Source organism: Talpa occidentalis, unplaced genomic scaffold (genome assembly GCF_014898055.3).
Source record: "Talpa occidentalis isolate TD23 unplaced genomic scaffold, MPIMG_talOcc4v2.1, whole genome shotgun sequence".
NCBI lineage: Eukaryota > Metazoa > Chordata > Mammalia > Eulipotyphla > Talpidae > Talpa > Talpa occidentalis.
The window spans coordinates 139066055-139092589 of NW_026555331.1; the positions used below are offsets into that span (position 1 = coordinate 139066055).

At 38.0% G+C, this 26535-nt stretch overlaps 1 protein-coding gene and 1 long non-coding RNA gene across 3 annotated transcripts in view; one reads left to right on the forward strand and one right to left on the reverse strand.

Annotated features, from left to right (window-relative positions):
• The first annotated feature begins 10839 nt into the window (after positions 1–10839).
• The window catches only part of KLHDC10 (kelch domain containing 10), a 48944-nt gene continuing 33248 nt past the window's right edge, over positions 10840–26535 (forward strand). Inside the window, exon 1 of one of the 2 annotated variants that reach the window (XM_037513147.1) lies at positions 10840–11140. In XM_037513147.1, the coding sequence (XP_037369044.1) occupies positions 10975–11140 (166 nt within the window). In that variant the 5' untranslated portion in view covers positions 10840–10974. The remainder of the gene's footprint in view (positions 11141–26535) is intronic. The other variant, XM_037513148.2, reaches the window with a different exon arrangement.
• Positions 21883–24693, reverse strand: LOC129145352 (uncharacterized). The gene is made up of 3 exons (XR_008550855.1): positions 24485–24693; positions 22556–22652; positions 21883–21987 (listed from the first exon to the last, which is right to left on the reverse strand). It is a non-coding gene; the product is annotated as an uncharacterized LOC129145352 (long non-coding RNA).

The window sequence follows — 26535 nt, forward strand, 5'->3', positions numbered from 1 at the left end:
CTCAACCGCTGCGCCACCAGGGGAGGCTCCCACCTTAGTCTTAATTACTCACATGGTTCTCCTACGTTATACCTTTTTAAAAGGGAGGACATGGCGACTGTCACTCCAGAGTGCATAATTTAGAATTCTACCTAGAAGCTGAGTGAAGGGGTGGGTATGGCAATTTGTGCCATTTGACATTAGTGAACACTCTCTTATTTGTCCAACAAATACGCGAATGTGTCCTAACTGACGCTCTCCGAGGCGCTGGCAATGACAGAAGTGAACAAAGGAGACTCCATTGGACGTTCTTAGTAGAGTTAGACATCGAACAAGTAATTTTCCTTTTAGTTCTGACATTGTGATTATAAGAAGTACCCCTGTTCTAATTTATTCTACAGATTATTTTTTTTTAGAGAAATCAGATGCTAGAGATTGTGAGAAAGAGATCTGCACAGAATCTTCCAACACCCCAGAATGAAAGAAGTTTGTCTCTTAGCATCAACTGAAAAAGACTTGACGTGACTGAGCAATGGGCAAATATAAAAGTGACATCACACCAGACACTTCCAGCCCCTTTCTCTGGACTCGTAGCTCCTAAAATGTTCCCACTCGTCAGGATCTCTGCCTATTGGTCTGTCTTCCTTTTCTGTCCCCATCTCCATTGGCCACTTTATTTCTTCTCCAACTTAAGTTCATTACCTATCATTGATCATCATTCCTTTGCAAAATTTGAATATGGATTGAGAATTAGGTAATATTAAAAATTATTATTAGCTTTGCTATTTGTGATAATGATGTTGTGATTGTAGTTTTTGGAAGTCCTTACCTCTTAGAGATACATCCTCAGGTGTTTGTGGGTGAACAGGTATGGTGTCTGGGATTTGCTTTAAAATTCTTCAGGAAAAGAAAATGTGTAGAGGAATAAATGAAAGAAGAGTATGTGATTGTTGGATTTGGGTGATAGACTTTTGGGTTTGCTGTATTCTTCCTACTATTGAGTATGTTTGACAGTGTCATAATGAAAAACAAAATAAGCTAAAAGAATACATTCTGTTGGGCCTCCCCGGTGGCGCAGCGGTTGAGCGCTGGGTTGCGAAGCTGCCCGCAGCCTCAGCGGCACCGGTTCAATCCCCGGCTGCTCCCCGGCCACCGGAGGAGGGTCCCACATGGTGCGCAGACCTCTCCTGCCACCCGCTGCTCCCCTCAGCAGTGTACTTCGGTCCTTCTGCCTGCTCTGCTCCCCACTCTGGCTCTGGTGAATTCTCTCACCCTCCCGCGCTTCTGACTGTACCCAGTGCATGTATAAACAAAGCAAGCAAACAAACAAATAAATAAATAAATAACATGCCTCTATTAAAAAAAAAAAAAAAAAAAAAAGAATACATTCTGTTGATTATCCTCTCAATTTCCTCTTACTTTTTTTTTTTAAAAGATTTATTTATTTATTTATTTATACAAGCACTGGGTACAGTCAGAAGCGCGGGAGGGTGAGAGAGAATTCACCAGAGCCAGAGCAAGGAGCACAACAGGCAGAAGGACCGAAGTACACTGCCGAGGGGAGCAGTGGGCAGCAGGTTAGGTCTGCGCGCCAATTTCCTCTTACTTTAATAGTACCTTCTGGTCAAAACCTCAATAACAGTCGAATTCAACTCTCCACCACTATTCCTATATCCAGTCAGGTTAAAGAAAAATGCTCAGCATGCTGAGTTGTCTCATTTAATATTATTGACCTCAAATGGGCCCTTAATTCTGCCCAATAATCATAATGCATTTCCTTCATCAACTTCCTCTCCCACTTTCATAGATAACTATTTTATATCTCTCTCCTCAAACTTCCAGTACCTCTACCAATCCATCCTCCCTATCTGCTGATGATTTTGTTTCCTATTTCACTTAGAAAATTAAATCAATCAGAAGAGAACTCTCAGAGATTTCAACCACCACTTCTACATCATAGCATATTGAGTACTAGGAATGTTTTTAAGTTCCCACATTCCCAAGATAACAGCCAGAAATCAGAGCCAGTTTTGAGTTCAATCAATCAATGATAACCACCGCAGTGAACATGCTTCCACAGGCTCAATCAATGACAACCCCTTGATTCTGAAAATCAGACAATCACAAAGAAACAAATCTTTCTCTGATTGCCAACCCACCAACAATAGTCACACAGAATTATCACTTCTACAGATAATGTCAACACACTTAGACCTCTGAAAGATCTCCAACCCCCAAACTCCCCACTTTTTCAAAATCCAATATAAGATTAGCAGTCTGATCTACCCGAAGTTTGTATGTGACCAGCATGCCTTTCGCTGTCTATACCAAGCAATACACTCAGTTTTGTGTTTTCATTTCATTGAATGATTGTCTTATTCTCTGATAGTCCTTTACTAGCAGTGCTTCTCAAATGGGAATAATTTTGCCTCCCGGGGGACATTTGACAATTTCTGGAAATATTTTTGTTTGCTACACCTGGCATGATAAGTTTTACATTGCAGATGAGGGAGTAGGTTTCTAGGAGGACTCCAAGATTTTGGCCTGAATAGCCATGTATGTCTACATCTATACATTCATGCATATATATTTCCACATACGTATACATCCATTTATACATATATTTACATATTTGGGTGTCAGTGTATGACAAACATTTGGTCTTTTGTATATGTGTTGGTAATCCTGTATATTTCATTTTGTATGTTCAAATCATTATTCTGAAAAAGTGACAATACACCAGACTGAAAGAGTTTTAGAATCCTCAGTTTAAACAGTGAAATTTTATTTTATTTTATGTTTAAAGATTTATTTATTTATTTATGCATGCAAGAACTGGGGTCTAGGCCAGAGGTGTGAGGGTGGTGGTGAGAGGATTCACCAGAGACAGAGCAGGGAGCAGAACAGGCAGACTGACTGAAATACACTGCTGAGGGGAGCAGAGGGAGAGTCAGGAGATGTCTGCTGCGCCATGTGGGTTAGCTCCCTGGCCAGGGATCAAACTTGTGCTGAGACTTAACCCCTCATGTCACCAGGGAGGCCCCAAGCAGTGAAATTTTTTTTTTTTAGTGAGAAACCTGAATAGCGTCTCTTGAAAAAATCCTTTGGGGGAAAAGCAAGTCCGTGGATTTTTTTCAACTTGAATACAGTGTGGTCAACAAGGGTATTTCCAGATTTCTCCCATTTAGAGAAATTGCCCTTTCCAACCCCTCCCCTTTTTTGTTTGTGTTTTTTAAAGATTTATTTATACAAGCACTGGAAACAGTCAGAAGCGCGGGAGGGTGAGCGAATTCACCAGAACCAGAGTGGGGAGCAGACTGACGAAATGCAGGCGCTGCAGGATTGGTCTGCGTGCCATGTGGGACGCTTGCCCAGCGGCCGGGGATCGAACCAGCGCTGCAGAGGCTGCGGGGAGCTTCGCAGCCCAGGGCTCAACCGCTGCGCCACCGGGGAGGCTCCTCCCCTTTTTTTGAAGTGAAGGATTTTTCAGGAGCTGAAGCAACTACAACTTTGCTTGAATTCATTTGTAGTCCTTGCATTTTTTTTCTTTTTTTAAACTGAGTTAATGTTGATTGACACTGTTGTTGGTATTTGGAAAGTACAGGCTCTCCCCTCAGGTGTTTTTACTGTAGCACATTCACCACCAAAGCATCGTAGTTCATTGTGCTCCATTTTTTTCTTTCCTTTTCTTTTCCCACCCTGGATGCCTCAGTTCTATAGTCAGATCTCAAGGGTTACTTTTTTAAGTTTGTCTTTATCTGGATTTCTTTAACACCTATTAGGTTTAGCGGCATTTGTAAACTTACATTCTAAGAGACAATATACTGATTTGGGACTAAGAGATCTTCACTTTTATTCTTTTTTTTTGAAGATTTATTTATTTATTTGTTTATTTATACAAGCACTGGGTACAGTCAGAGGCACGGGAGGGTGAGAGAATTCACCAGAGCCAGAGCCAGGAGCAGAGCAGGCAGAAGGACCGAAGTACACTGCTGAGGGGAGCAGCGGGCGGCAGGAGAGGTCTGCGCGCTATGCGGGACCCTCCTCCGGTGGCCTGGGAGCAGCCGGGGATCGAACCGGCGCCGCAGAGGCCGCGGGCAGCTTCGCAACCCAGTGCTCAACCGCTGCGCCACCGGGGAGGCCCACTTTTATTCTTTTCACCCAAGGTTATAGAATAGTTACAGATAAAAAAAGAAAGTCCTGCTTAAAAAAGGGTATCTATGCATCCAATGTACCAAATACATATTATATAAAAGGACAAAAGTTATCTGAAGAATACATTCTGAAGATGCAATTTATGTTACAAACGGAATTAGAATAACTGCATAGGTCTGCATATATGCATATAAATACATGCAAAAAGATCTGAAAGAATAGACATCAATCTGTTAACTGTCTTTGGAGTGAGGAGTAGGATTTGGTGGAGGGTGAAGGGGAGAGTTTCACTTTTTCCTATATATTCTATTTTTTTTAAAGATTTATTTATTTTTATACAAGATCTGGGGTACAGGCCAGGGGCACAGGAGGGTGAGAGGATTCACCAGAGACAGAGTGGGGAACAGGACAGGCAGACGACTGAAATACACTGCTGAGGGGAGCATCAGGTGTGACAAGAGAGGTCTGCCACACCATGTGGGAATCTCCCTGGCTGGCTGGGAATCTCACCTGCACTGCAGAGGCTGCGGACAACTTCACAGCGCTGCGCTCAACCCACTGCGCCATGAGGGAAGCCCTATATTCTATTTTTTGAAGCTGCAATAAAGATAATTCATTATTTTTTTAATTAAAATTTATATTTTAAAGACACACATAGCTATTGGGGCCAATTTTAGGATGATTCTGACTTTATATATTATTTTATTTCACCTCAGCTAACTAAATAAAAATTACTTCCTAGGAAACTACTTTGTGTTGTAAGTACCTCACCTTTGTATGGTTCTTTATGGTTTGCATCTATTTCTCACAACTCTGAAGGGAGTGTATTAATTAGGATTTTATTGGCTTCACATTAACAAACCCAATTTAACTTTAGCAAGAAGGAGAATTTGGTAGAACAGCATTTCTTAAAATTGAGTAATATTTATTCCATGGTTTAGTTTTGTTCATCCTGTTTTATTTTTCATTTTTGCACAATGTATGCATTTTCATCTTGGTTATAGTCCCCATACAATTCCTACCATCCTTGCTTTATTTCTACTCCCTTCTCCCTCCCCACCCCCTATCAGTGTGTCTCTGGTTTATAGTTGCTTGTTGATTTTGATTTTTACTTTATTGTAATTAGCCTTTTTTCCTGGTCCCTTATTTAGCTTTTCTAAATTCCTACTATGAGTGAGACCATCTGATAATTTTCTTTTTCTTTCTGTCTTATTTCACTGAGCGTGATTCCTTCCAGCTCCATCCCTTCTTCAGTGTTGATGAATTAGTTTTTTCAAAATGTTTTTAAATGCATAAATTATTTATAAGCTCTTTATGCTTATAGTACTTATAAAACATAAAATCATAATAAACTTATAAATTAAATAAACATAAACTTGAAACAATTTGCATAAAAGACATTAATTTACTCTGATGTGTGATTTGCTTCACTGAGCTACAGTCACCAATGTTGGAGAAAAGTAGAAAAATATGGCTCACTTTAGTTTCTCTACTTAATTTGCTGGTGTAATTTAGATTCAGTAGTATTAACAAATTCAGAGAGTGACTGTTTATGAAAGCTTGTCACACTAAAGATACAAAATGGTATAATATAATTCCAAGGCTTTGTTTACTTGTTTGGGGCAATCTGACTTAATAGTTCACAAATGTTTGTCAGAGAGCATTCTTCTAATGCCTATTTAATGAGATGTCACTTGCTATCTTCATAAAACTGTCTCGTTCCCTTGTTGTTAAATTAGTTACTTAAATTTGCATTAAATGAGTATATAAGCCAACTGTCGCTGAAATTTCAGGAAATAATATCTGGACTTCATGTTAAATATTGCAGATATTGAAAAAAAAAGTCTAGCTCCAGCCCAGAACTTTGTATTAGGTTTTTGAGGGGAAGAAGCAAACATCCAAATGACTCATTCATATAACTCCTAAAATGATTAACTATTATTCAGTTTTCTTTACTAGCTTCTAGTTTTATTAAACTTGGAACATTAGGACCAAGTCCAAACTTGCTTTTGGACTGCCTGCTGTGATGTCATGCAGACTTCATTTGGTGTAAGTGCATATTTGCATATTCTATGGCAACCTTTGTCCTTATCTGCTTAGCATGCAACAACTAAAGTAATATATCACTGCATCACATTGTGTCATTTTCTTGATGTAAAAAACTAAAGGTTTTCACTAACAAAAAACTAAAGTTTCATTCTGTTTCAGTCTCTCAGTTACAAAACTCCCCTACAAGAGCACTGTCTTTATAATTGATGGTTATAAGACACTATGTGACTTAGTGCTAGAACAGTATTGCATTTAAATTAGCCTAAGCAAGAATTCCAATCTTCAGTTATATTGCTCTCAAACACACATAATGTGACATGACAAGTCTTTGCTGTGGGAGGCAGAAGGTATTTGGGAGAAGAAGTTTTTTCCCCAAGGCTGTTGCCCATTGGTGGGTTCATCCACTGTGGTGGACAGCCTCCACTCAAAAGCCTTATCCCAGTTACAGTAGCTGGAGTGGTCCTTGAAAACATAAATCTGATCATGTCACCTCTCTGATTAAAGCTTTCAATGGCTCTGCACTCCATTACAATTCTGTCTAAGCTCCTTGATGAGACTTACCTCTTCAATGTCATCTCAAGCGGAATCATTTAACTCCTTCCCCATTCCACGATGAAAACCTGGTTTTACCTTTGTGAAACCCAACGTTCTTTCCCATGTACTTTCATATACTCTATTTCATTGGGCTCTCATAACATCTCTCAGATGCTGCCACAACAGAAGACATTACACTCCTTTTGCATGTGATAAAACTGGTACAAAGAATTACACTTGTGTTCTCAATCTAGCTATAGGTTTAGAATAACTCAGGGAATTTGTAAAATACAACCACAGCTTTTGTTCCAGAAATTCTGATCCCAATGGCCTGATGGAGACTCATCAGTATCTTCCAAAAGAGCCTTATTTTAGTCCAATGTGCAATCAGAGTTGAGAATCACTGGGTTACACAGTGCTGAGCTTAAAGACACAAATATGTTAAGTAAAAGCAGGTATCATGATCTGCTGAGTACTTTTCACCACTTCCCTCTTCTCTACTCCATCACACCAAATATTGTAATTATAGAATCTTTACTCAAGGACAATTTTGGCAATTTGCTTAATTATTATATATTTTCAACAATTATAAAACAATTTCCTGGAAAATATTCTCAATATAGACTTCTTGCTAATTTCGACTGACTTGTTTTCTGAGTTAGCATGAACTTGAGTTCTAAGCGCTTGCCATGCTATCTTCATGAGTAAGCCTCAGGATAGAAACTGCTGTCTCAGGCTACTAAAAATGGCAGCTTATATAAAAAAGCACTTCCATCTCTTTGTCCCCACTACTTTTTGGGTTACACCTCTGCTACCACACCCTGTAGATTATATTGTCCTTGATCTCTTTTCAAGCTTGCTTCACTCACAGACTGAATCTTTCAGTGCCATCTCAGTCAGTTTTGTGAAATGAATAGATGCACAACTCTGGTGCTCAAAACAGGTCTGCAGCTCTGGGCAGGAGGCGGTAGACATTGGCCCTCCCACTTCTCCCTTCTGTGTCTTCTATCTCTCAGCTCTTTTGCTGGAGAGATGAATTTTGATGTCTTTTTAAAGATTTATTTTATTTATACAAAAGCTGGGGTATAGGCCAGATGCATGGGAGGGTGAGAGGATTCACCAGAGACAGAGCGGGGAGCAGAACAGGCAGACAGAATGAAAGCACTGCTGAGGGGAGCAGCGGGTGAGACAGGAGAGGTCTGCTGAGCCATGTGGGAATCTCCCTGGCCGCTGGCAATCGAACCCATGCTGCAGAGGCTGCAGACAGCTTCATCAGCGCTGTCCTCAACCAGCTGCGCCACCGGGGACACCCTAAGATTTGATGCCTTTTGATTTTTTTAAAAAGATTTATTTATTTATTTATACAAGCACTGGTTACAGTCAGAAGCGCGGGAGGGTGAGAGAACTCACCAGAGCCAGAGCGGGGAGCAGAGCAGGCAGAATGACGAAATATGCTGCTGAGGGGAGCAGCAGGCGGCAGGAGAGGTCTGCGCGCTATGTGGGACCCTCACCAGGGGCCGGGGATCGAACCGGCGCTGCAGAGGCTGCGGGCATCTTCGCAACCCAGTGCTCAACCACTGCGCCACCGGGGAGCCCAATGTCTTTTGATTTTAACTAAGAATGGAATTGCCAGATTCTACATTATTTTGAAGCAAATAACTGACAAAATTTTATCCACACGTAATTCAGCGTGTTTCTTAAAAGATAAGGAATCTTTTATTTATATAGCCACGATAATTAATAATTGTTTAATATCATAAAATATTCATTGTTCAAATTTCCAATAGTCTCATTATGTTTCCACCCCAAGTTTGTATACATCAGGATTTGCACAAACCTATTATTAGAGTTGACTGGTATCTTTCAAGTCTCTCTCTTTTTTAACTACTTTCTTGAGATATAATTCACTGATTTAAAGTAAAGACAATGTTATTTCAACTATCTCCTCATTCACTACTGCATTCCTATATTATTAAAAAATTCATTGAGATATAATTCAATGCCATAAAATATACCATTTTCAAGTACACATTTCAGTAGTCTTTAACATACTGACAAAATTGTGCAAACATTATTATTCAATGATTTGTACTAACAAAGTTAATATAACCATCACAAGTCTCTTTTTAATCTATAGATTTTTTTCTCCATACCTGTCTATTTCTTTTGTAATTTATTTGTTAAAGAAACTTTTTTGCTTATCCTTTAGAATTTCCATAGTCTGAGTTTGCTGTTTACATCTCTGTAGTATTTCCACCCCCTGCTTCTCTGTATTTCCTATAAGTTTGTAGTTAGATAAAGATGACTAATGAAATTTAGGTTCATTTTTTTCCCCCCTACAAGACTACTTCATAATCAATTTTATGTTCTAGAGGCATGTATATCTCATCTTTTATTTTGTGAAGCTGGTAGTGGTTGATTCTCAAGAGTAAATTTCTAAATTCATTAGGAGTTACAAAAGGGAGATATTCTATTATCCTTTATTATTTAGAATACTCCTATAAGAAGAAAATTTCCCTCATTCATTTGGTTACTCAGTGGTGCAGCTTCTTTAAAAAAATTAACATATTTTGATTTTCCTGTTTTAGAGTGAAGGCTTTATTTCACTTATCAGACATTTTCAGAGGCAGTGGGTTGTAGTGGTTAATGGCTAAAACACCTGCCCACAGGGATTGAACGTGGGAAAATAGGAGGCAAGATCCGTGGTGACCTGAAATTTTCATAATTTGACTTAGAGGATATGCTTTCTCAGCTCCTGCACATTTCTCTATTTTTCTCTGCTCCATGTAAGACTTCCTAGATGAGCATCAGGAAAAACGAGAAAAAGTCCTAGATTTAAGAACCCTGAAAACTTGTTTTTCCTGAGGAATTTATATGCTTTTCCTTATCATTAATAAACATTAGTGAATCAGGCCTCCCCGGTGGCGCAGTGGTTGAGCTCTGGGTTGCGGGGCTGCTCCCCAGCCACCAGAGGAGGGTCCCACATGGCGCAGACCTCTCCTGCCGCCCGCTGCTCCCCTCAGCAGTGTACTTCGGTCCTTCTGCCTGCTCTGCTCCCCGCTCTGGCTCTGGTGAATTCTCTCACCCTCCCGCGCTTCTGACTGTACCCAGTGCTTGTATAAATAAATAAAAATAAATAAAATAAATTTTAAAAAAATAAACAAAAATAAACATTAGTGAATAATCTACATTTTCCCACTTTGCACTGCGCCCAGTAAGTTCAAAACCAAATTTTTTGTTTAATTTTGGAACAATAGAAAATTTCTGATCTGCACATCTACATTTTCCTCCTACCCCTACCTTTTGTATTTGTTCCTGTCTTTATGTTGATTCCAATTTTCTACAAGCCAACAGTAGTTTGATTGAATAAAAAACATTTAGGTAGCCATCGGTCATCTGCAAGAGCACATTTTCCTTGGCTTTCTGCTCACTGCCGAGTGTGATTTTAAAAATACATATTAATGTAGCATCCAATGGCTCCTCACTGGAGGTCTTCATTGTGTTTTTAAGATTGCTGGAGGGCTTGAAAGCTTCCCCATGTTAGCAGGTTTAAAACTGTGTGTTTGCTAGGGACGTGCTTTATGCCGAGTGAAGGAGGAGTTCAGTCCGTGGACCTGAATGACAAGACAAATAAATGAACCCCGGGATTATCTTTCTCTTACATTTAAGCTTTGACTCCGCCCAGGGTTGCTTCCCCCATCTGAGAGTCCTTTGTGTGTCAACGGTCGGCCAAGGGAATCTCAGTCAGTGAAAACAGAGGAACACTGTATTGCCCCCAAATATATTTATTATGTGAAAATCTCATTTCTGGTGCTAGTGTTTACGAGAAGGGGCTCCTGAACGCCTGCGGTCTCTGATCTCCGGTTGCTGGGACTCCTGCAGGCGGGGCCTCGCTCACTCGGTCTTCGATTGGTCCGCCTGACCCTGCAAGTCTCCCAGACGCGGTGTCGCTCTGCGCGGTGGATGCGAGCGTTGAGTGGCTGCTTTGGCCTTTCTTTGCCCCCCCCAACAAGTTTTTTTTTTTTTTAGCCATAGCTATGGTTACCACGTCTCTCCCCGCCTCCCTCCACCTACCAAGAAGGCGGCCTACTATTGGCTGTCTGTCACCAAGGAAGTCAGTCATTGGCCACTGTTGAAGGCCGGGCGCTCCCCCTTCCCCGGTCTCCCGGGTCTCTTGAGGAGCCCAGGAAGGAGGCTCCGCTAGTGCCGCCGGGCCAGGGGCTGCCGGGACCGGGCTGCGGCAATTGTTAACCGGTCATGTCGGCCGCCCAGGGCTGGGACAGGAACCGCCGGAGGGGAGGAGGCGCCGCCGGCGGGGGCGGCGGAGGTAGCGGGGCCAGCGGGGGCAGCGGGGGCAGCGGGGGTCGGGGGACTGGCCAGCTCAACCGCTTCGTGCAACTCTCCGGGAGGCCGCACCTGCCAGGTGAGTCCCGGGACCGGGTCCTGACAGCTTGCGGGCGCGGCGGGGAGGTGGCTGCCGCCTTTTTCTTTTCTCCCTGGTTTTCTTTTCCTTGGGAGGAGGAAAGTCAGGCCCCACGCTTAGCAGAGGGGCTGGGGATCAGAGAAAAGGAAAGGTGTCTTTGAGGTCAGGGAGGGATGAGGAGCACAGCGGAAAAAAAGTATTTTTGCTCTGTTGAAAGCTGTGTGTTAAGAGATGTGTTTTCTTTTCAAAGGAGAGGCCGCTGTTACATTGACATTACCAAATGTTTCGCTTAATCGGTTCCCAGTCTCTGCTTCCGCAGTTTGATCTTGTAAAAGAAAGACGTTGGTGCCCAGCAGTGGCAAATAGGGGACTCAATTAAGGGGAGAAGGAGAGAGATTCCAAAGAGTGGTTGTGTAAAAACCACCTCAAGTGTGTAAGAGTTAGGTATTCTGAAACAAGGAAGGAGGAGGAAGTGTGTGTATGGCGTGGGAAATGACTGGGGGAAAGAGCCTAGAGATTAGGAAAAACGAGTGGAATTATTATTTTGGAATATCCAGAGACAAACTATGATAGTAGTGTTTGGATAGTAAGAGGAGTAAACGAAGACCAAGAATTTCCTTAGTGACACAATTACGCTGTGTCTGCAATATAAAAAAAACTGATTGACAATTGGAAAAATGTATCCAATGCCTTTGTTTTATGTTTGGGCCTGTAATTTTCTATGCTTGAGTTTAGATGTCTTATAAAACAAAGACAAATCAAATCGATACGTGTGTGCAGACAATTTTAAAGACATGCATTTTTTAAGTGAATATTCAGTATGGTAGAAGGAAGGTGGGGGAGTAAATTCTGCACACAATGTGAAGTGTCATATTGGGCAAGCTTATTTTGACGGTGAATAGGAGAACTATCAGGAATGATGTCTTATTCATTCACCCTGTTTTTTATGTGAATAATGTTGAAGTTGATTTTTACCAGTGATATATTTGTTTAACTGATGTGCTTTGAGAACATGATGGGTTTTGAATTGTGTTTACTATCGTGTCTTGTACTTTTAAGTAGTTAAAAATTGTTTGATTAATTCGAAGATCAAGGGAAATTTACATATTCAATGAGACAATTGCTTATGCTTGTGATAAGGTTATTGATGTGTTGGGAGCACACATTAACTCATTATATGCACCATTAAAATGAACATCGATGCACTGAATTGGTCAGATGTATAAGATATAGTACCAGGAGTTGGGTTTGAGATAATAGTCAGACTGGGTATTCTAAAATTGCTAAATATGTCATCTGTAACATGAAAAAAAGGGAAAATCTTATTTCTTATCCCAAATTAATAGCAAAAACCTATATTTTGTGCATTGACAGATTAGAAGATAAATCTCTTACCAAAAACTATCACCCTTTTGCCTTCAACTACTACAATCTTTAGGTCTTTGATCTTAGATTAATTATGCTATGGACTTCATATTGGCATATCCAGGCTCCAAGAACCTGGTTGGTGCACTTCCTGGCTGCCACCACCTGATGGCAGTGGAAGCCATGGTTTCTAATAAGGTGTGGGACTGTTTCTGCATTCCTTAAGCACACAAGGCCAAGAGCATCAGTTTGTCCAGAGGTAAAGATACATGCCTCAAAGATTCATGGAATGGGGTCATCAGCCTGTCCTTTTCTGTTTTCTTTTCCCTTTCACTGGCTCTTTACTCCTTCTTTCCCAAGTAGGCAACCTCTTTTCTTTACTCTTAAAATTGGGAGCATCTGGATCTCAAGATATGCTCTAAGATGCTTTCACACCAGTTCTTTATTCTCCCAAGTATTGCATTTTAAACAGCCCCTCCTACCTTGTTTGAAAGGTTTTATTTTGAGATGTTTAAAATGATTTTAGGTGATGGGAGGATGAGAAATGTCTAGGCCTGTTTTATGGCTGACGCTGGAGGTAAAATAATTTTTTTTTTTTAAGTAGAAGCAGCTAACTTTCTCTGTCCTTTGAAATCTAATTCCATTTTCCATTTTTGATCCTTCTGTATCAAGACTTTCAGATACTCTGAGCACCCAGAACCCTCTCTTCTTGTGTCTCTACCCTCTATTCAGCCCCAGTGAATCAAGACAATCGGGTCTTCCTGGAGTATTCTCTCTCTCCTTTATTCTCTCTCTTTTTAAGTCATAGCATCTTCATACCTACAGTCATGCAAACCAAAATTTGGGCATCCTCCTTAACGTTTTCCTCTCCTTTAAAGTTCAGGTGTAATCCATCACCAAGCCCTGTTTATTTTATTTCTGCCATAACTGCAGTCCAAGCTGCGATCATCCCTTTTCTAGGTCTCCTGCAGTAGCTTTCTAAGCATTCTTCCTGCTTCTCTTGCCCTCCAATTCATACAATGTGCTAATCTTTTGCAAGTGCAAATCTAGTCTCATATCTGTTTTCAACGTTTACTAGAGTTTTGTTCTTAGAATAGGAAAAAATCCTTAATGTGGCAGAAAAGATACTGCATGGTCTGCCCCCTTTCACTCTCCAGTTAATCTTGCATCATGTTTTCTCCCTCCAAAGGACACCCTTTCCCACCTCTTTAGACATTCCACTTCCAGCCATTGCACATGCTATCCCACCATCTAGGAATCCTCTTCCTACTCATCTATCCTTATTTTAACTTCTCTTCCATTGGTTCTCACCTTGATCCCACCCTGTTTTTCAGGGGAGCCTTCTCTGATGTTTCTGACTTGAGTGCTTCCCCCTGTACACACTCACAACTCCATGTGGTTCTCCTTGAGCTTACATATTTGTGTGATCCCTTGATATGTGTGATTTAATATTCTTGATATTACACACCAGTATATATGTATATACAAACATGTACACATACTCATATGTATTTATTCTTAAATTTAAATTAATACTTTGGCATTACATATAAGCAAGTTTCTTGTGAATTTGATCTGTTTTAAGGCTGATCCTGGAGGTAAAAAATTATCCCCTTATAATCCCTTTGACCCTGGACAAATGGATGAAATCAAATTCTTAAATATGTAAAATAGTGAACTAGACCTTGCATCCATAGTGACGCTAAAATGATGATTTGTGAAACCTTGCTTGTGCAACTTCTTCCCTTTTTTCTGTCTCCTAAAATATAATAGTGATTATGTGTTTGCCCCATAGGCCAAGACATCCATACCTTCTTAGTCCTGGATTTCTACCAACTCATAATCTCTACATACCTAGTAAAGAATAGGTTACAGTGCTTTTTTGTAGAATAGGTAAGTAGAAGTAGAGTTCAGGGCCAAGGAGACCATGGGAATAAGGGAATTCAAGTTATATTGTGATATAACTGAGTAAATTTCATTAAATACTTTGCATTGTTAGCTGGGAAAAATTTGACATTGTGCCTAATATGAACAGGAAAACTGACATAGAGGAGGAAAGCCATAACAAAACTGGGTAAAGATTATATAGAAAACAACTTAAAAAATAATGTGATTTATGTTCATGGATAAAATCCAAATGATAAAAAGAGAATATAACAAAAGTCGTTTTCCTTCCACCTTTGACCCCAGCTAATTTGTTTCCTTTTCTAGAAATAACCAAACATACATTTCTTGTGTATCTTTTCCTGAAGTGTGTTTGGGGCCTGTGTGTGTGTGTGTGCGCACACGTGCGCACGCGCTCGAAGTGGGTGGAGAAAGCCGTGCATGTATATATAATTTTGCACACTGGTGAGTCTGTCTTTAGAATACATTCCTAGAAGTACAATTGTTGGGTGAAAGGATATGTACTATTTAATTTTTGATAGATGTTCACAAATTGCCTTCCTTAGAGGTTGTGCCAGTTTATATGCACCACGGGCATGCTGGCTTTCCATTCCTATGTTAACAGAGTGGGCAATCAAACTCTTTTAATTGCCCATTTAGTAGGTATATTTTTCTTTATCATTTCAATAGGCATACGAGCCTTATTTGTTTCCTTTATTTAAAATATCTTTTAATATATTTTTATTTACCTGGTTGTATCTTTGGTTCACCTTTTATTGGGATATTTCATATTGCTTATAGGAACTTTATATTTTAAGGATATTAGCCCTTTTGACATGTGTTGCAGATATTTTTCATTATTTGTCACTGGGCCTTTGACCTGGTTTATGGGATACTTTTCAGCAAAAATTAGGAATTTTTTATAGTTGTAATTATCAATCTTTTTTTGATTTTAGGTTTTGTCATAAGAACTTCTCTTCCATTGGTAGAGAAGTTTTTTTCTTTTTCAATATTATTTCTAACTGAAATAATGATAATGAAGTAATTTCACTAAATTGAAATTCTTCCCCTCTCCCCATACAAAATATCAGTTGCATTAAGTATTGAGGTAGGAATCCAAGTTTATTTTTCTTCCAGGTGGCTACCTAGTTATTGTAGTATTTGAAATGTTATCTATAGGTTTACTTAGTTCCTACATAGAATTTGGGGTTATTACTGGACTTTTCTTTTTTCTTTTTTGTTCATCAGCTTACCTATGTGTATCTGATGATCCCATTTTTATTGTAATCCTCACACATTTTACATTCCAGAGTTTTCCTGAGTAGTCTTGCTTGTTTATTTTTCCATAAAACTGAGAATAAGCATTTCATGTTTCCCTCCCCCACCTTGGGGTATGCTCATTGGTACTGCAGAATAAGTATAGATACAGCGATAATTGTCATCTTCTGAGGCTCAGGCTTCTGTTTAAGAACAGGGTATACATTCATTTCTTGTTGTTCCAGTCATCTTTTGCGTCCTTCAGTAACATTTTAAGGGTTTTTTTTTTTTTTTTTTAATGTAGCTTTTCACATTTCTTACTATGTTTATTCCTTGGTATTTTATCAGTTTCTTTTGCAATTGTAAATGGCTTTCTATTTCTGTTTTATCTGTTGTCTTGTTTGAATACAGGACTGCTATTCATTTGTGAGCATTAGTTTTGTACCTTCCCTCCTTTGGAAGGCTAATACTATTTGTAATAATTTTTCAGTTGTTTTTCTAGGGTTTTGCAGTTAAATATTCATATCATTACCAAATAAAGATAACTTTATCCCTTTCTTTACAATTTTTTGTATTTATTTCTTTTTGTCAAATTGATTTGGCTAAAATAAAGTAGTAGTGGATCTTTGTCTTATTTCTGACTACAATGGGATGTTTTAGTGCTTTCCTATTAAGATTAGACCTGACTTTTAGCTTGAAGTGTACATGTTTTATAATGTTAAAGTAGTCAGTTGTTGTCATTTTATTTGATTTTTAAGAATGGAAGTAAATTTGTCAGTGCCTTTTTAGGGCCTATGGGAATTAAGTAATTTCCCTGCTTTGACCTACTATCGTGGTACACACTTACTGTTAATGGACCACCCTTGCTTTCCTGATCAACTCACTTTGTCATGGTGTGTTACAATTTTAAATGTGCTGTTGGGTTGAACTTTACTTAGTAATTTTGCAGCACTCCTCATAAACTAAATTACTTCATAGTTTTCTGTGTTTTATCTTTATTAGATTATACCATTTCATAAAAATAATTTCAAAACTTTCTTTTTCTATGCTTCTCCCTCCCTTTTCCCTCTCTGACTAACTGGCGTTGAAGTTAAAGGTTTGGTTGAATTTACCAGGAGATATTGGCTTTCCCATTCTGGGGGTGAGGGTAGCTCCTTGAAAATTATCTATGAATATATATTGACTCTTTACAATTTATATCTTGGGGGTGGGGAAGATGTGATCATTTGTGGAATTTGGAAATAATCCATTTCATCTAACTTTTCAAAATTATTTGTGTGGAGATTTTTTTATGATTTAAAACAAATTTCCTATACTTGTGACTACATTATCAATTTATTTAATAACTTTTTATTCTCTGTATATGAAGTCTTGCCCTTTATTCTTGTTAGAACTACCTCTTAAATATTTTTTAAAAATTAGTTTTACTATTTCTTTTCCCCCCTTTATTATTTATTTTTCATTGTTTTGAGTCTTTAGCTTTCCTTAGGTATTTGTTTTGGGATTATTTTCCTATCTTTGTATGATGGATGCTTATAATGTTCTTTTTCATTCTTCCCAAGTGTTTAAATTACAAGGTTTTTCTGAACACTGTTTGTATCTATTGGATTAAGACTCTTGTAGAGATTTTCTAAATAGCTTGCAATTCCATTTTTTAATTTATTTTCTTTAGCACAAAAGTAGTTAATCCTTTTAACCTTTTCCCTCAGCATTCTACTTACTTGTTCTTGATAGCTTTATTGAGATGTAATTCACATGATAAGTAGTTTACTCAGTTAAAGTATATATTTCACTGGTCTTTTGTATATTCAGATATGTACAATCATCACCACAGTCAATTTTAGAACATTTTCATTACCTTAAGGGAAAAAGCTTTACATCCTTTGGCTGTCTACGACTTTATCTTTCTGCTCCCCTTACACCTACACCAGCACCATGCAACCACTAATCTACTTTGACTCTATAGAGTTCCCTATTAAGGACTTTCTCATATGAATGAAATCATATGTTATGGCCTTTATGACAGCCTTCTTTCACTTTGCATAATGTTTTCAAAGTTCATCCATATTGTAACAGGTATCAGTTCTACATTCTTTTTTATAGTTAAATAATGTTCCTTTGTATGGCTATACCGTGTTTTGTTTATTTATCCATTGATGGCCATTTAGATTGTTCCTACCTTTTTTAGCTATTATGAATAATGTTGCTCTAAACATTTGTGTACAGATTTCTCTGTAAACATGTGTTTTCATTTCTCTTAGGTATTTACCTAGGAGTAGAGTTGTTAGAACATATGGTAACTCTATGCCTAGTTCATTTCGGGAGCTGACAAAATATTTTCCCAAAAGCCTGGAATTTTACATTCCTACCAACAAGGTGTGAGGGCTTCAATTTCTCTATATCTTGCCAAAACTTGTTATTATTTAACTTTTGGATTCTAACCATCCTGATGGGTTTGAAGTGGCATCTTTTTCTTTAGTTTATTTTCCTATGGCTTTTCTTTTTTTGTATAATTGATATCAAGCATCTTTTCATGTTCTTATTTTGAAATTGGAGCAAGCCCAATTTTTAAATTGAATTTTCTTTTTTATCATTGAGTTTTGAGTACTCTTTATGTATTCCAGATACATGTCCCTTATCAGACATAGGATTTGTAAATATTTTGTAAATATTTTTCCTATTCTATTATTGTCATTTTACTTTCTTTTCTTTTTTAAAGATTTATTTATTGATTTGTTATTTATTTATGGTGTACAGGCCAGAGGTTTGGGGGGGTGAGAGGATTCACCAGAGATGGAGCAGGGAACAGAACAGGCAGATTGACCGAAGTACACTGCTGAGGGGAGCAGTGGGTGAGTCAGGAGAGGTCTGCCGCGCCGTGTGGCTTGTTTCCTGGCCAGCAGGGGATCGAACTCATGCTGCACAGGCTGCTGAAAGCCTCATAGGTTGCATCTTAAGCAGAGGCTGCGGAAAGCCTCATAGGTTGCGTCTTAACTGGTTGTGCCACCGGGAAGCCCCCATCATTTTACTTTCTTAAATGTGTCATTTGAAGCACAGTTTTCATGAAGTCAAATTTTTCTTTTTTCTCTTGTTGCTCTTGTTTGTGGTGTCATATCTAAGAATCCTTTACCAAATCCAACGTCATGAAGAATTACTATGGTTTTGCTTTACATTTATGTTTTTTATTCATTTTGAGTGACATTTTGTATTTGGTGTTAGCTAAGGATTATCTTAACTGGCTGTCCCGTTGTTCCAGCACCATTTGTTAAAAAGACTATTCTTTGTCCACTAAATGATCTTGGCACCCTTATTGAAATCAGCTGACCATAATAAGCATATAGATGTATTTTCAGACTCTTGACTCCATTTTATTGTTATTTATGACTGTACTTGAGCCAATTGTATACTACCTCAGCTACCATTGCTTTGTAGCAAGTTTTGAAATTGGAACATATGAGTCCTCTGACTTTATATTTCAGATTATTTTTGGCTGTTCTGAGTGGCATGCGACTGCATATAACTTTGAGAATTAGCTTGTCAGTTTGTACAAAGAGCTCAGCTGGGGTTCTAATAGAGATTGCATTGCATCTGTATGTTGGTTTGGGGATTATTACCATCTTAATAACATTAAGTCTTCCAATCCATGTACACGGGATGTTTTTCTATTTGTTTAGATCTTCCCAAATTCTTTCAATAATGTTTTATCATTTTCAGTCTTCATTTATGTCTTGCTTTCTTTCTCAATCCTGCCACCTATGTCCCTTACTACACTTCAGCACTGTTATGCTACTTTGTGGTGCTTCCAGTGAAGGGTTCATTTTCATGCTGGTTTTTTTTTCCCTCTTCATATTTCATCTCTTTCCATTATCTGTCTTCCTTGAGCTAGAATTTCTTAAGTCTTTTCCTCCCTTTCAATCATCATTATTTTTGGTAAAACTTACCATCTCCTACCTCCTACCACCACTATAAAAGGAATATAAACTCATTGTTAACATTTGGAAAATATTGAAAATTTAAAACAAGGTGAAAATCATCTATAGCAATTTCACTTATAACAATATTTTGATATATTACTTTTAGTTCCTTATCAATAAATTATGTTTTATTTAATATTATATAATTAGCGTATTACTAGTAACAAGTTGGGATTCTTTAAAACTGTTCTGTATTTAAATGTTTTACTTATAAACATTTCTTTATATTTTCTGTTATTTTACCAGGTAGAATTGAGATTTCTCCTCAATTTATTATATGAATAAACTTTTAGGTTTTTTTTTCCTAGTTGATGTCATATTTTACTTCTGACCTTCACAGACAAGCTTTCAGAAAGAATATTTATTTTAATTTCTTCATTTTTTTTCCCTATTGAATCTGTTGCAGTCTCACTTCTGCCTTCATTGTTCTACTCAAGTGCTTTGACTAAGGTAATAACTTTCTAATGGCTAAGTTCATTAGATACCTTTTAGTTTTCATCCTACCCAACTTCTGTAAATTTTGATTTTGGCTACCTTCTGTAGTAGAGCCTGGGAATACACAGTAATTAGACAAAGTCTGTATTCCTGAAGAGCTCTTCGTTCTCCTTTTATCCCTTGAACTCATTAGCTTTCCTTTATCTCTCCCTTAGTTGCTACCCAAGATTATATCTTGGTTATATATTTGTTTTCCCTTCTTACTCTTATGTTTTCCTGACAACACCCAAATCTGACTCTAGCCAAGACCTCTTTGCCTGGCCTGTTTGTTAATGGCTACCATGTGTTGCTACCCAATTGATTGATGAGTACCTTTAATTCAACATGCCCAAAACCACTTTCATCACCTTTCCTGCCAAACATGTTCTTACTGTGTTTCTTATCCTCCCTAATTGAATAGCTACGTCATCAATTTAGTGACTCAAGCCAGAAACCTGGGAATCACATTAGATTCCTTCCTTTTGTTCACCTTCACCCCTGATTCCTTGGTCACACAGTCTTGTCCATCTTTCTTTTTTGCCCTATTTTTTTTTTTTTTTGACCCTTTCTATGTCACCAGTCTTCTGTCCCTATTCCATCTTAGATACTTACACAAGATTAATTTTCCTAAAGTGTAACTATGATTCTGTTGCTCCCAGATCAAAAGCATTTCATGACTTCCTGGATTTAGAATCCAGCCTAGTCTCGTGTTATTGTATTTGTTATATATCAATAAATGTGCTCCAAGTCTTATCTACGATGAAAACATTGAGTTGTCTATGAGTCTAGACAGTGAAATTAGAGGTATGATGACTAGCAAGAAATAGTCCTTGAGATAAATAGTCTGTGGAGTTGAATGTACATTCTTGAGTTATTTCCTTTTTTACCCATGGTAGCTCCTGCCATATGGTTTCATCAACAAATTATCAACTCAGTTTGAATCAGATGTATAATTGATCAAACACCAACCCACAATTATCTTGATGGCACATAAAACAGATTCCTTAATGTAGACAAATACACAGAACTGATACAGGAATATGAAATTTCTAATGTGTTCTCCAACATTGGCACTTTAGGGGGTAAACATATATTTAGCTTTATATACATGTGTATATATAAGGTAAAACATTGAGAAAACCATTCAGGGAGTAAAATTACTTCTTAAAACTAAATAAATATTTTTCTGCTTAGTGATGATTTTTTTAAAAGATTATTTATGCATACAAGAGCTGGGGTACAGGCCAGAGATGTGGGGGGTGAGAGAATTCACCAGAGACAGAATGGGGAACAGAACAGGCAGATTGATCAAAGTGCACTGCTGAGGGGAGCAGTGGGTGAGACAGGAGAGGTCTACTGCGCCATGTGGGTTGCTCCCTGGCCTGCTGGGGATTGAACTCATTGTGCAGAGGCTGCAGATTCCTTCATAGTGCAGTGCTTAACCCCTTGTGCCACCAGGTAGGTCCCTGCTTGCTTATGATTCTAAATCTAAAATTTACCTTTCTTAATAGAAAAAAAATGCTTTAAGGCAAATTTTCTTATGAAATATTATCTTTCAAAATTTTTATTTCTGAATAGCTGTTATATCTGAATGAAATGCTGCATGCAAATGTCTTACTAGAAATCATGTCTTTGGCAGTTCATATTTGATATTTCTTAGTTTTGCATTTAAGATATTTATGTTGACCTCTGCTTGTTGCATAGTTTTTCAAAATAGCTCTTTTTAATATATTAAGCTTTTAAAAAGTTTTTAAAATATCAGACTGAAGTTTATTATTTAGTAAATATTTATTGCTTTTGGTCAGATTTAGTGCAACACAAGATTTTATTGCCTTTGGTCACGTCTAGGTATGTTCTTAGCAGACATTGCATTTGCCAACAGAAAATGGTAACCTGAGAGAAGAGAAAATGAGTACATAAAGAATGGTTTTCACTCATGTTCAAAATTATTTTTCTAGTTTTAATCAAGGAACAGACTAGCAAAATAAATAAATGACATTTCTAGATACAGTCATATAATTGTTAGAAATTGCAAATTTCTTTCTCTTTTGTTCTTCAGTTTCACCTGCAGAAATAGGGTGGGGCCTGTGTTTCTTTTTCTTTCTTTTCTTTTTTTTTTAAGATTTATTAATACATACAAGAGCTGGGGTACAGGCTAGAGTTGTGGGAGGTGAAAGGATTCAGCAGAGACAGAGTGGGGATCAGAACAGGCAGATCGACTGAAATACACTGCTGAGGAGAGAGAAGGCAAGTCAGGAGAGGTCTGCTGCGCCATGTGGGTAGCTCCCTAGCTGGGGATTGAACCCGTGCTGCAGTGGCTGCGGCGAGCTTCATAGGTTGCGTCTTAACCCCTTGCGCCACCAGGGAGGCCCAGGGACCTGTGTTTCTAAAGAATTTTTCACCTTTGCTGGGGAATTTGGACAGCTACATCTGAAAGAATAAGTTTGGATCATTCACTAACCTCATACACAAAAATAAACTCCAAATGGAATAGAATACATCCGAGAAAACATGAGTGATATATTCCATGGCATCAATGATAAGCGATGTTTTGACGCCTGTGGTAAAGGAAATAAAAGCAAAAATAAACAATTGGGGACTACCTCAAGTTAAAAAGCTTTCATATAATGAAAGAAATACAAGATGATTAAAAAGGCATCCATTGAATGGGAGAAAATATTCACATATTGTGTAATTGTTAAGAGATTAATATACAAAATATATAAAAAGGTCACACAGTTCAACTATAAAAAGAACAAACAGCCCAATTAATAAATGGGCAGCAGATATGAACAGATAATTCACCAAAGAGGATATCCAGAAAGCTAGCAGACATAAGAAAAAATTTCTATCATTTCTTCCAATGAGAAAAAGGCAGGTTAAAAATACAATGAGATGCCAGCTCAAACCTGTGAGAATAGCATGTATTATAAATACCCCCAACAAGTGTTAGAGAGGATTCAGAGAAAGAGGAACTGTCTTTTGGTGGGACTATCAATTGGTATAGCCACTATGGAAAGTAATCTAGATTTACCTTAAATATCTAAAAATGGAAATACTATATGACCCAGCAAAGCCCACTCTTGAGCATGTGTCAAAAGAGTATGAAACCATCAACACAAAAATCCATTTGTTCTACAGTGTTCAAGGAAGCATTGTATACAATAGCTAGGACATAATAGCTAGGACACGGAAGCTCATCGATGGATGTTTGGATCAAGAGGACATGGTATAGCCACACTATGGAGTACTAGTCATCCATAAGAAAGGCTGATATGTAGCCATTTTCAATAAAATTGAGGGAGTTTAAGAGAATTAAGTGTAGTAGTTATAGTAATAGCAGACAATTTGGTAATGTAGGACAAGTTCAGTGAACACCGTGAGGACTCTCAGGTTCAGAGGGAGAGGTAGGGAATCGGACAAGGGGCTACAAGGGATGGTGGTAGGGAAGAGAAAAAAGTGAACTCATTTTTGGTGATCCTTAGAGGAAGGTTGCAAAATTTTGGTTCATCAGGCATTGTCAAATGTATTGATTTAAAAATCTGTTTTCACATTGTGTCTCTTCGCCTTGTACATTCATCTTCTCTCTCTCCCTCTCTCTTTCTCATTTTTTTGGGGAGAGAGGTTACTCTGTGGATATTCAACTTAGAGTGCAAAAAATCCAGAAGCAAGAAAAGACCAAATAATATAGTATGACTTTTGAGTGTGTTATTACTGTAAAATTTTACTTCAGTATAATCAGGATTTGCATATTTCTTTGCTAGTAAAGAAACTGATTTGGCTAATTTAGAGTTATCGGATGCTTTCTAATATCACTGTTCTTTAAATAAAACTTTGCTGGAGATAAAAAGAAAGGAGGCAGTGTTAACAGATTCACTGATTGTAGTTAAGACAGACACATTGGCAGATACACTATAGAGCACAAATGCAGGCACTGGAGTTTTTTATTATTGTTATTCTTATTATTTTGAACACTGAAAACAGCCTATAAGAGGTTTAAAAAACTTTTTTTGTAAGCTGAAATAAGAATTTTCACCAGGGATCCTTTTTTTCTTTGTCTGTCTAAAGGTGAAAGAGTTACAGAAAAAGGGTGAGAGAGAGGCTAATTTGGGAAGGAATATCACTAAGTGAGAAAAATTAATTCATTGTATCTTAGAATTTCATCTGTTTAGCTGTGTAATCCTAAAGTAGCTAACAGTACATACAGAGTATGTTGAGTTGTGGAATTTCCTTCTCTTTTTTTCTCTCCACCAAACTACCTGTGCCTATACCCCATCTGCTAAAAATATTTTTAAATTGACTTTTTGTCTTATTCCTTTTTCATTTCCCCCTCTTCTGAGACTTCTTAGAATCATAAAGTGTTAAAATTGAAAAAGTTATTTTGCACTACCTTTGCCTTCAAATATGGGAATCCTTTAGAAGTTAGTCCTAATCTTCTTTTTAACCTCTGTCTTAAAGAGGTCTACTTAATTTCAACCTCCTAGATTAATGGGCTGCCCATTACTCTGTGAAGAGAGCAGTGAGATGATTTATTGGCTCTAATTATTAGAAAGAGTTCCTTAAATTCAGCTGCAACTTCTATGAGTTCCTCATGGTTGTTTCTTGTGGCGGAATGTGGAATAAATCTAGTCCTTTTTCCACTTAACTACCCTTTTGAAAACAATTAGAACATTCTGCTTCTAAATTCTTTTTTATGTTTTTAATCTGGGGTCCATCAATTTATGAGCCTGTGAATAGTCTTTCAGGGGATTATATCATATATAATATTGTGACTAGATGTGCATATTTTCTGGGAAGAAAACCAATAATTTTTAAAAATTTCCTACTGAAGTTAATATGCCAGACGTACTGGAATGGGCCTGGTAATCTGCTTTTTGGTTTTATAATCATTCTTTTTAACAAGCTTATGGCAAATTAGCTAGCCTAGCATCTCAGGAACTGTTGCACTAGGTAAGTTCTAAAATTCTTGGGATATTTCTGATTCCATTGAGAACTGCAGAATTACAAGTTTTGGAGACCAGTTAGTATAAATATAGCTTATAATGTAATTATAATTAATTCTTCCTATCAAAGGATTAAACTAGCCCAGAAGTGGGGGCTTTCTTACAAAATTCATTTCAAAGTTTTGGCGGCCATTTATAGACATTAAGAGTATATTTAGCAGGGCCTCCCCTGGTGTCGTAGCAGTTGAGCGCCGGGCTGCGAAGCTGCCCTCAGCCTCCGCAGCGCCCGTTCGATCCCCGGGTGCTCCCCGGCCACCTGAGGAGGTTCCCACATGGCGCGCAGACCTCCTGCCGCCCGCTGCTCCCCTCAGCAGTGTACTTCGGTCCTTCTGCCTGCTCTGCTCCCCGCTCTGGCTCTGGTGAATTCTCTCACCCTCCCGCGCTTCTGACTGTACCCAGTGCATGTATAAAACAAACAAACAAACAAATAAATAAATAAATAACATGCCTCTATTAAAAAAAAATAAAAAAAGAGTATATTTAGCAAAAAAAAAGTGAAAGCACTGTTATAAAAAGACGTATGTACTCCTGTGTTCATAGCAGCACTTTTCACTATTGCCAAGTCATGGAACCAGCCTAAGTGCCCTGATAGATGACTTGATAAAGAAATTGTGGGGTATATACTCAATGGAATACTACTCAGCTATTTAAAAAGATGAAATAGTGCCTTTTGAGACAAAATGGATGGACCTTGAAATGATTATGCTAAGTGAAATAAGTCAGAAAGAAGTGAAACAGATGTCAGATGGTTTCACTTAACTGTGGAATATAAATAACCAAGAAACATATACTGGCAAAGCACAGCAAAAAATTCCTAGACCCAGTGAAAAATATACTAGTTACCCCAGGGAACAGCACATGGGGTGAGAAGGGGGTGGGAGAAGGAAAGAGATAGGACATCAACACAGGAAGTTTGGGGGGGGCATGAGTGAAGCATGTGCACACACGGAGGAGTAAAAATGTAGCCCCCAAATTACACAGATGTGGAAACAACTGACAAATTGATTTTAAAAAGTTAATGCAAAAGAATATGATGATGCTTTTTTAAATCAAGAGTCTTCCTAAGATAGTTGTTTGTTAGAGTCTGATTTAAATTATTGCAGGTCTATTAATGGTAATACTTTTTGATTAATTTTATTCTGTAAAACACATTTTCTTTTTTTACCCTTTCTAAGAAAGGGGAGTATAGCTGAGGCTGCAGCCACTGTGAACGCTGGTTTCAGGGTCACATGTGCCTTTTGGAACTGCTTGAACTCAACACAACTCCTCCTTTCTACCTTCTCTGCTCCAAAGGCAAAACTCCTCAACCAACTTTAAAATGAAGTAATACTTTATTTTAAAATAAAAATAAAGTATTTGAAGCATACTTTGAAGAATGACATTGCAATGTGCTGTGATTACCTTAACTTTTATAGAAGGATAGAAATCTGTTATAGCC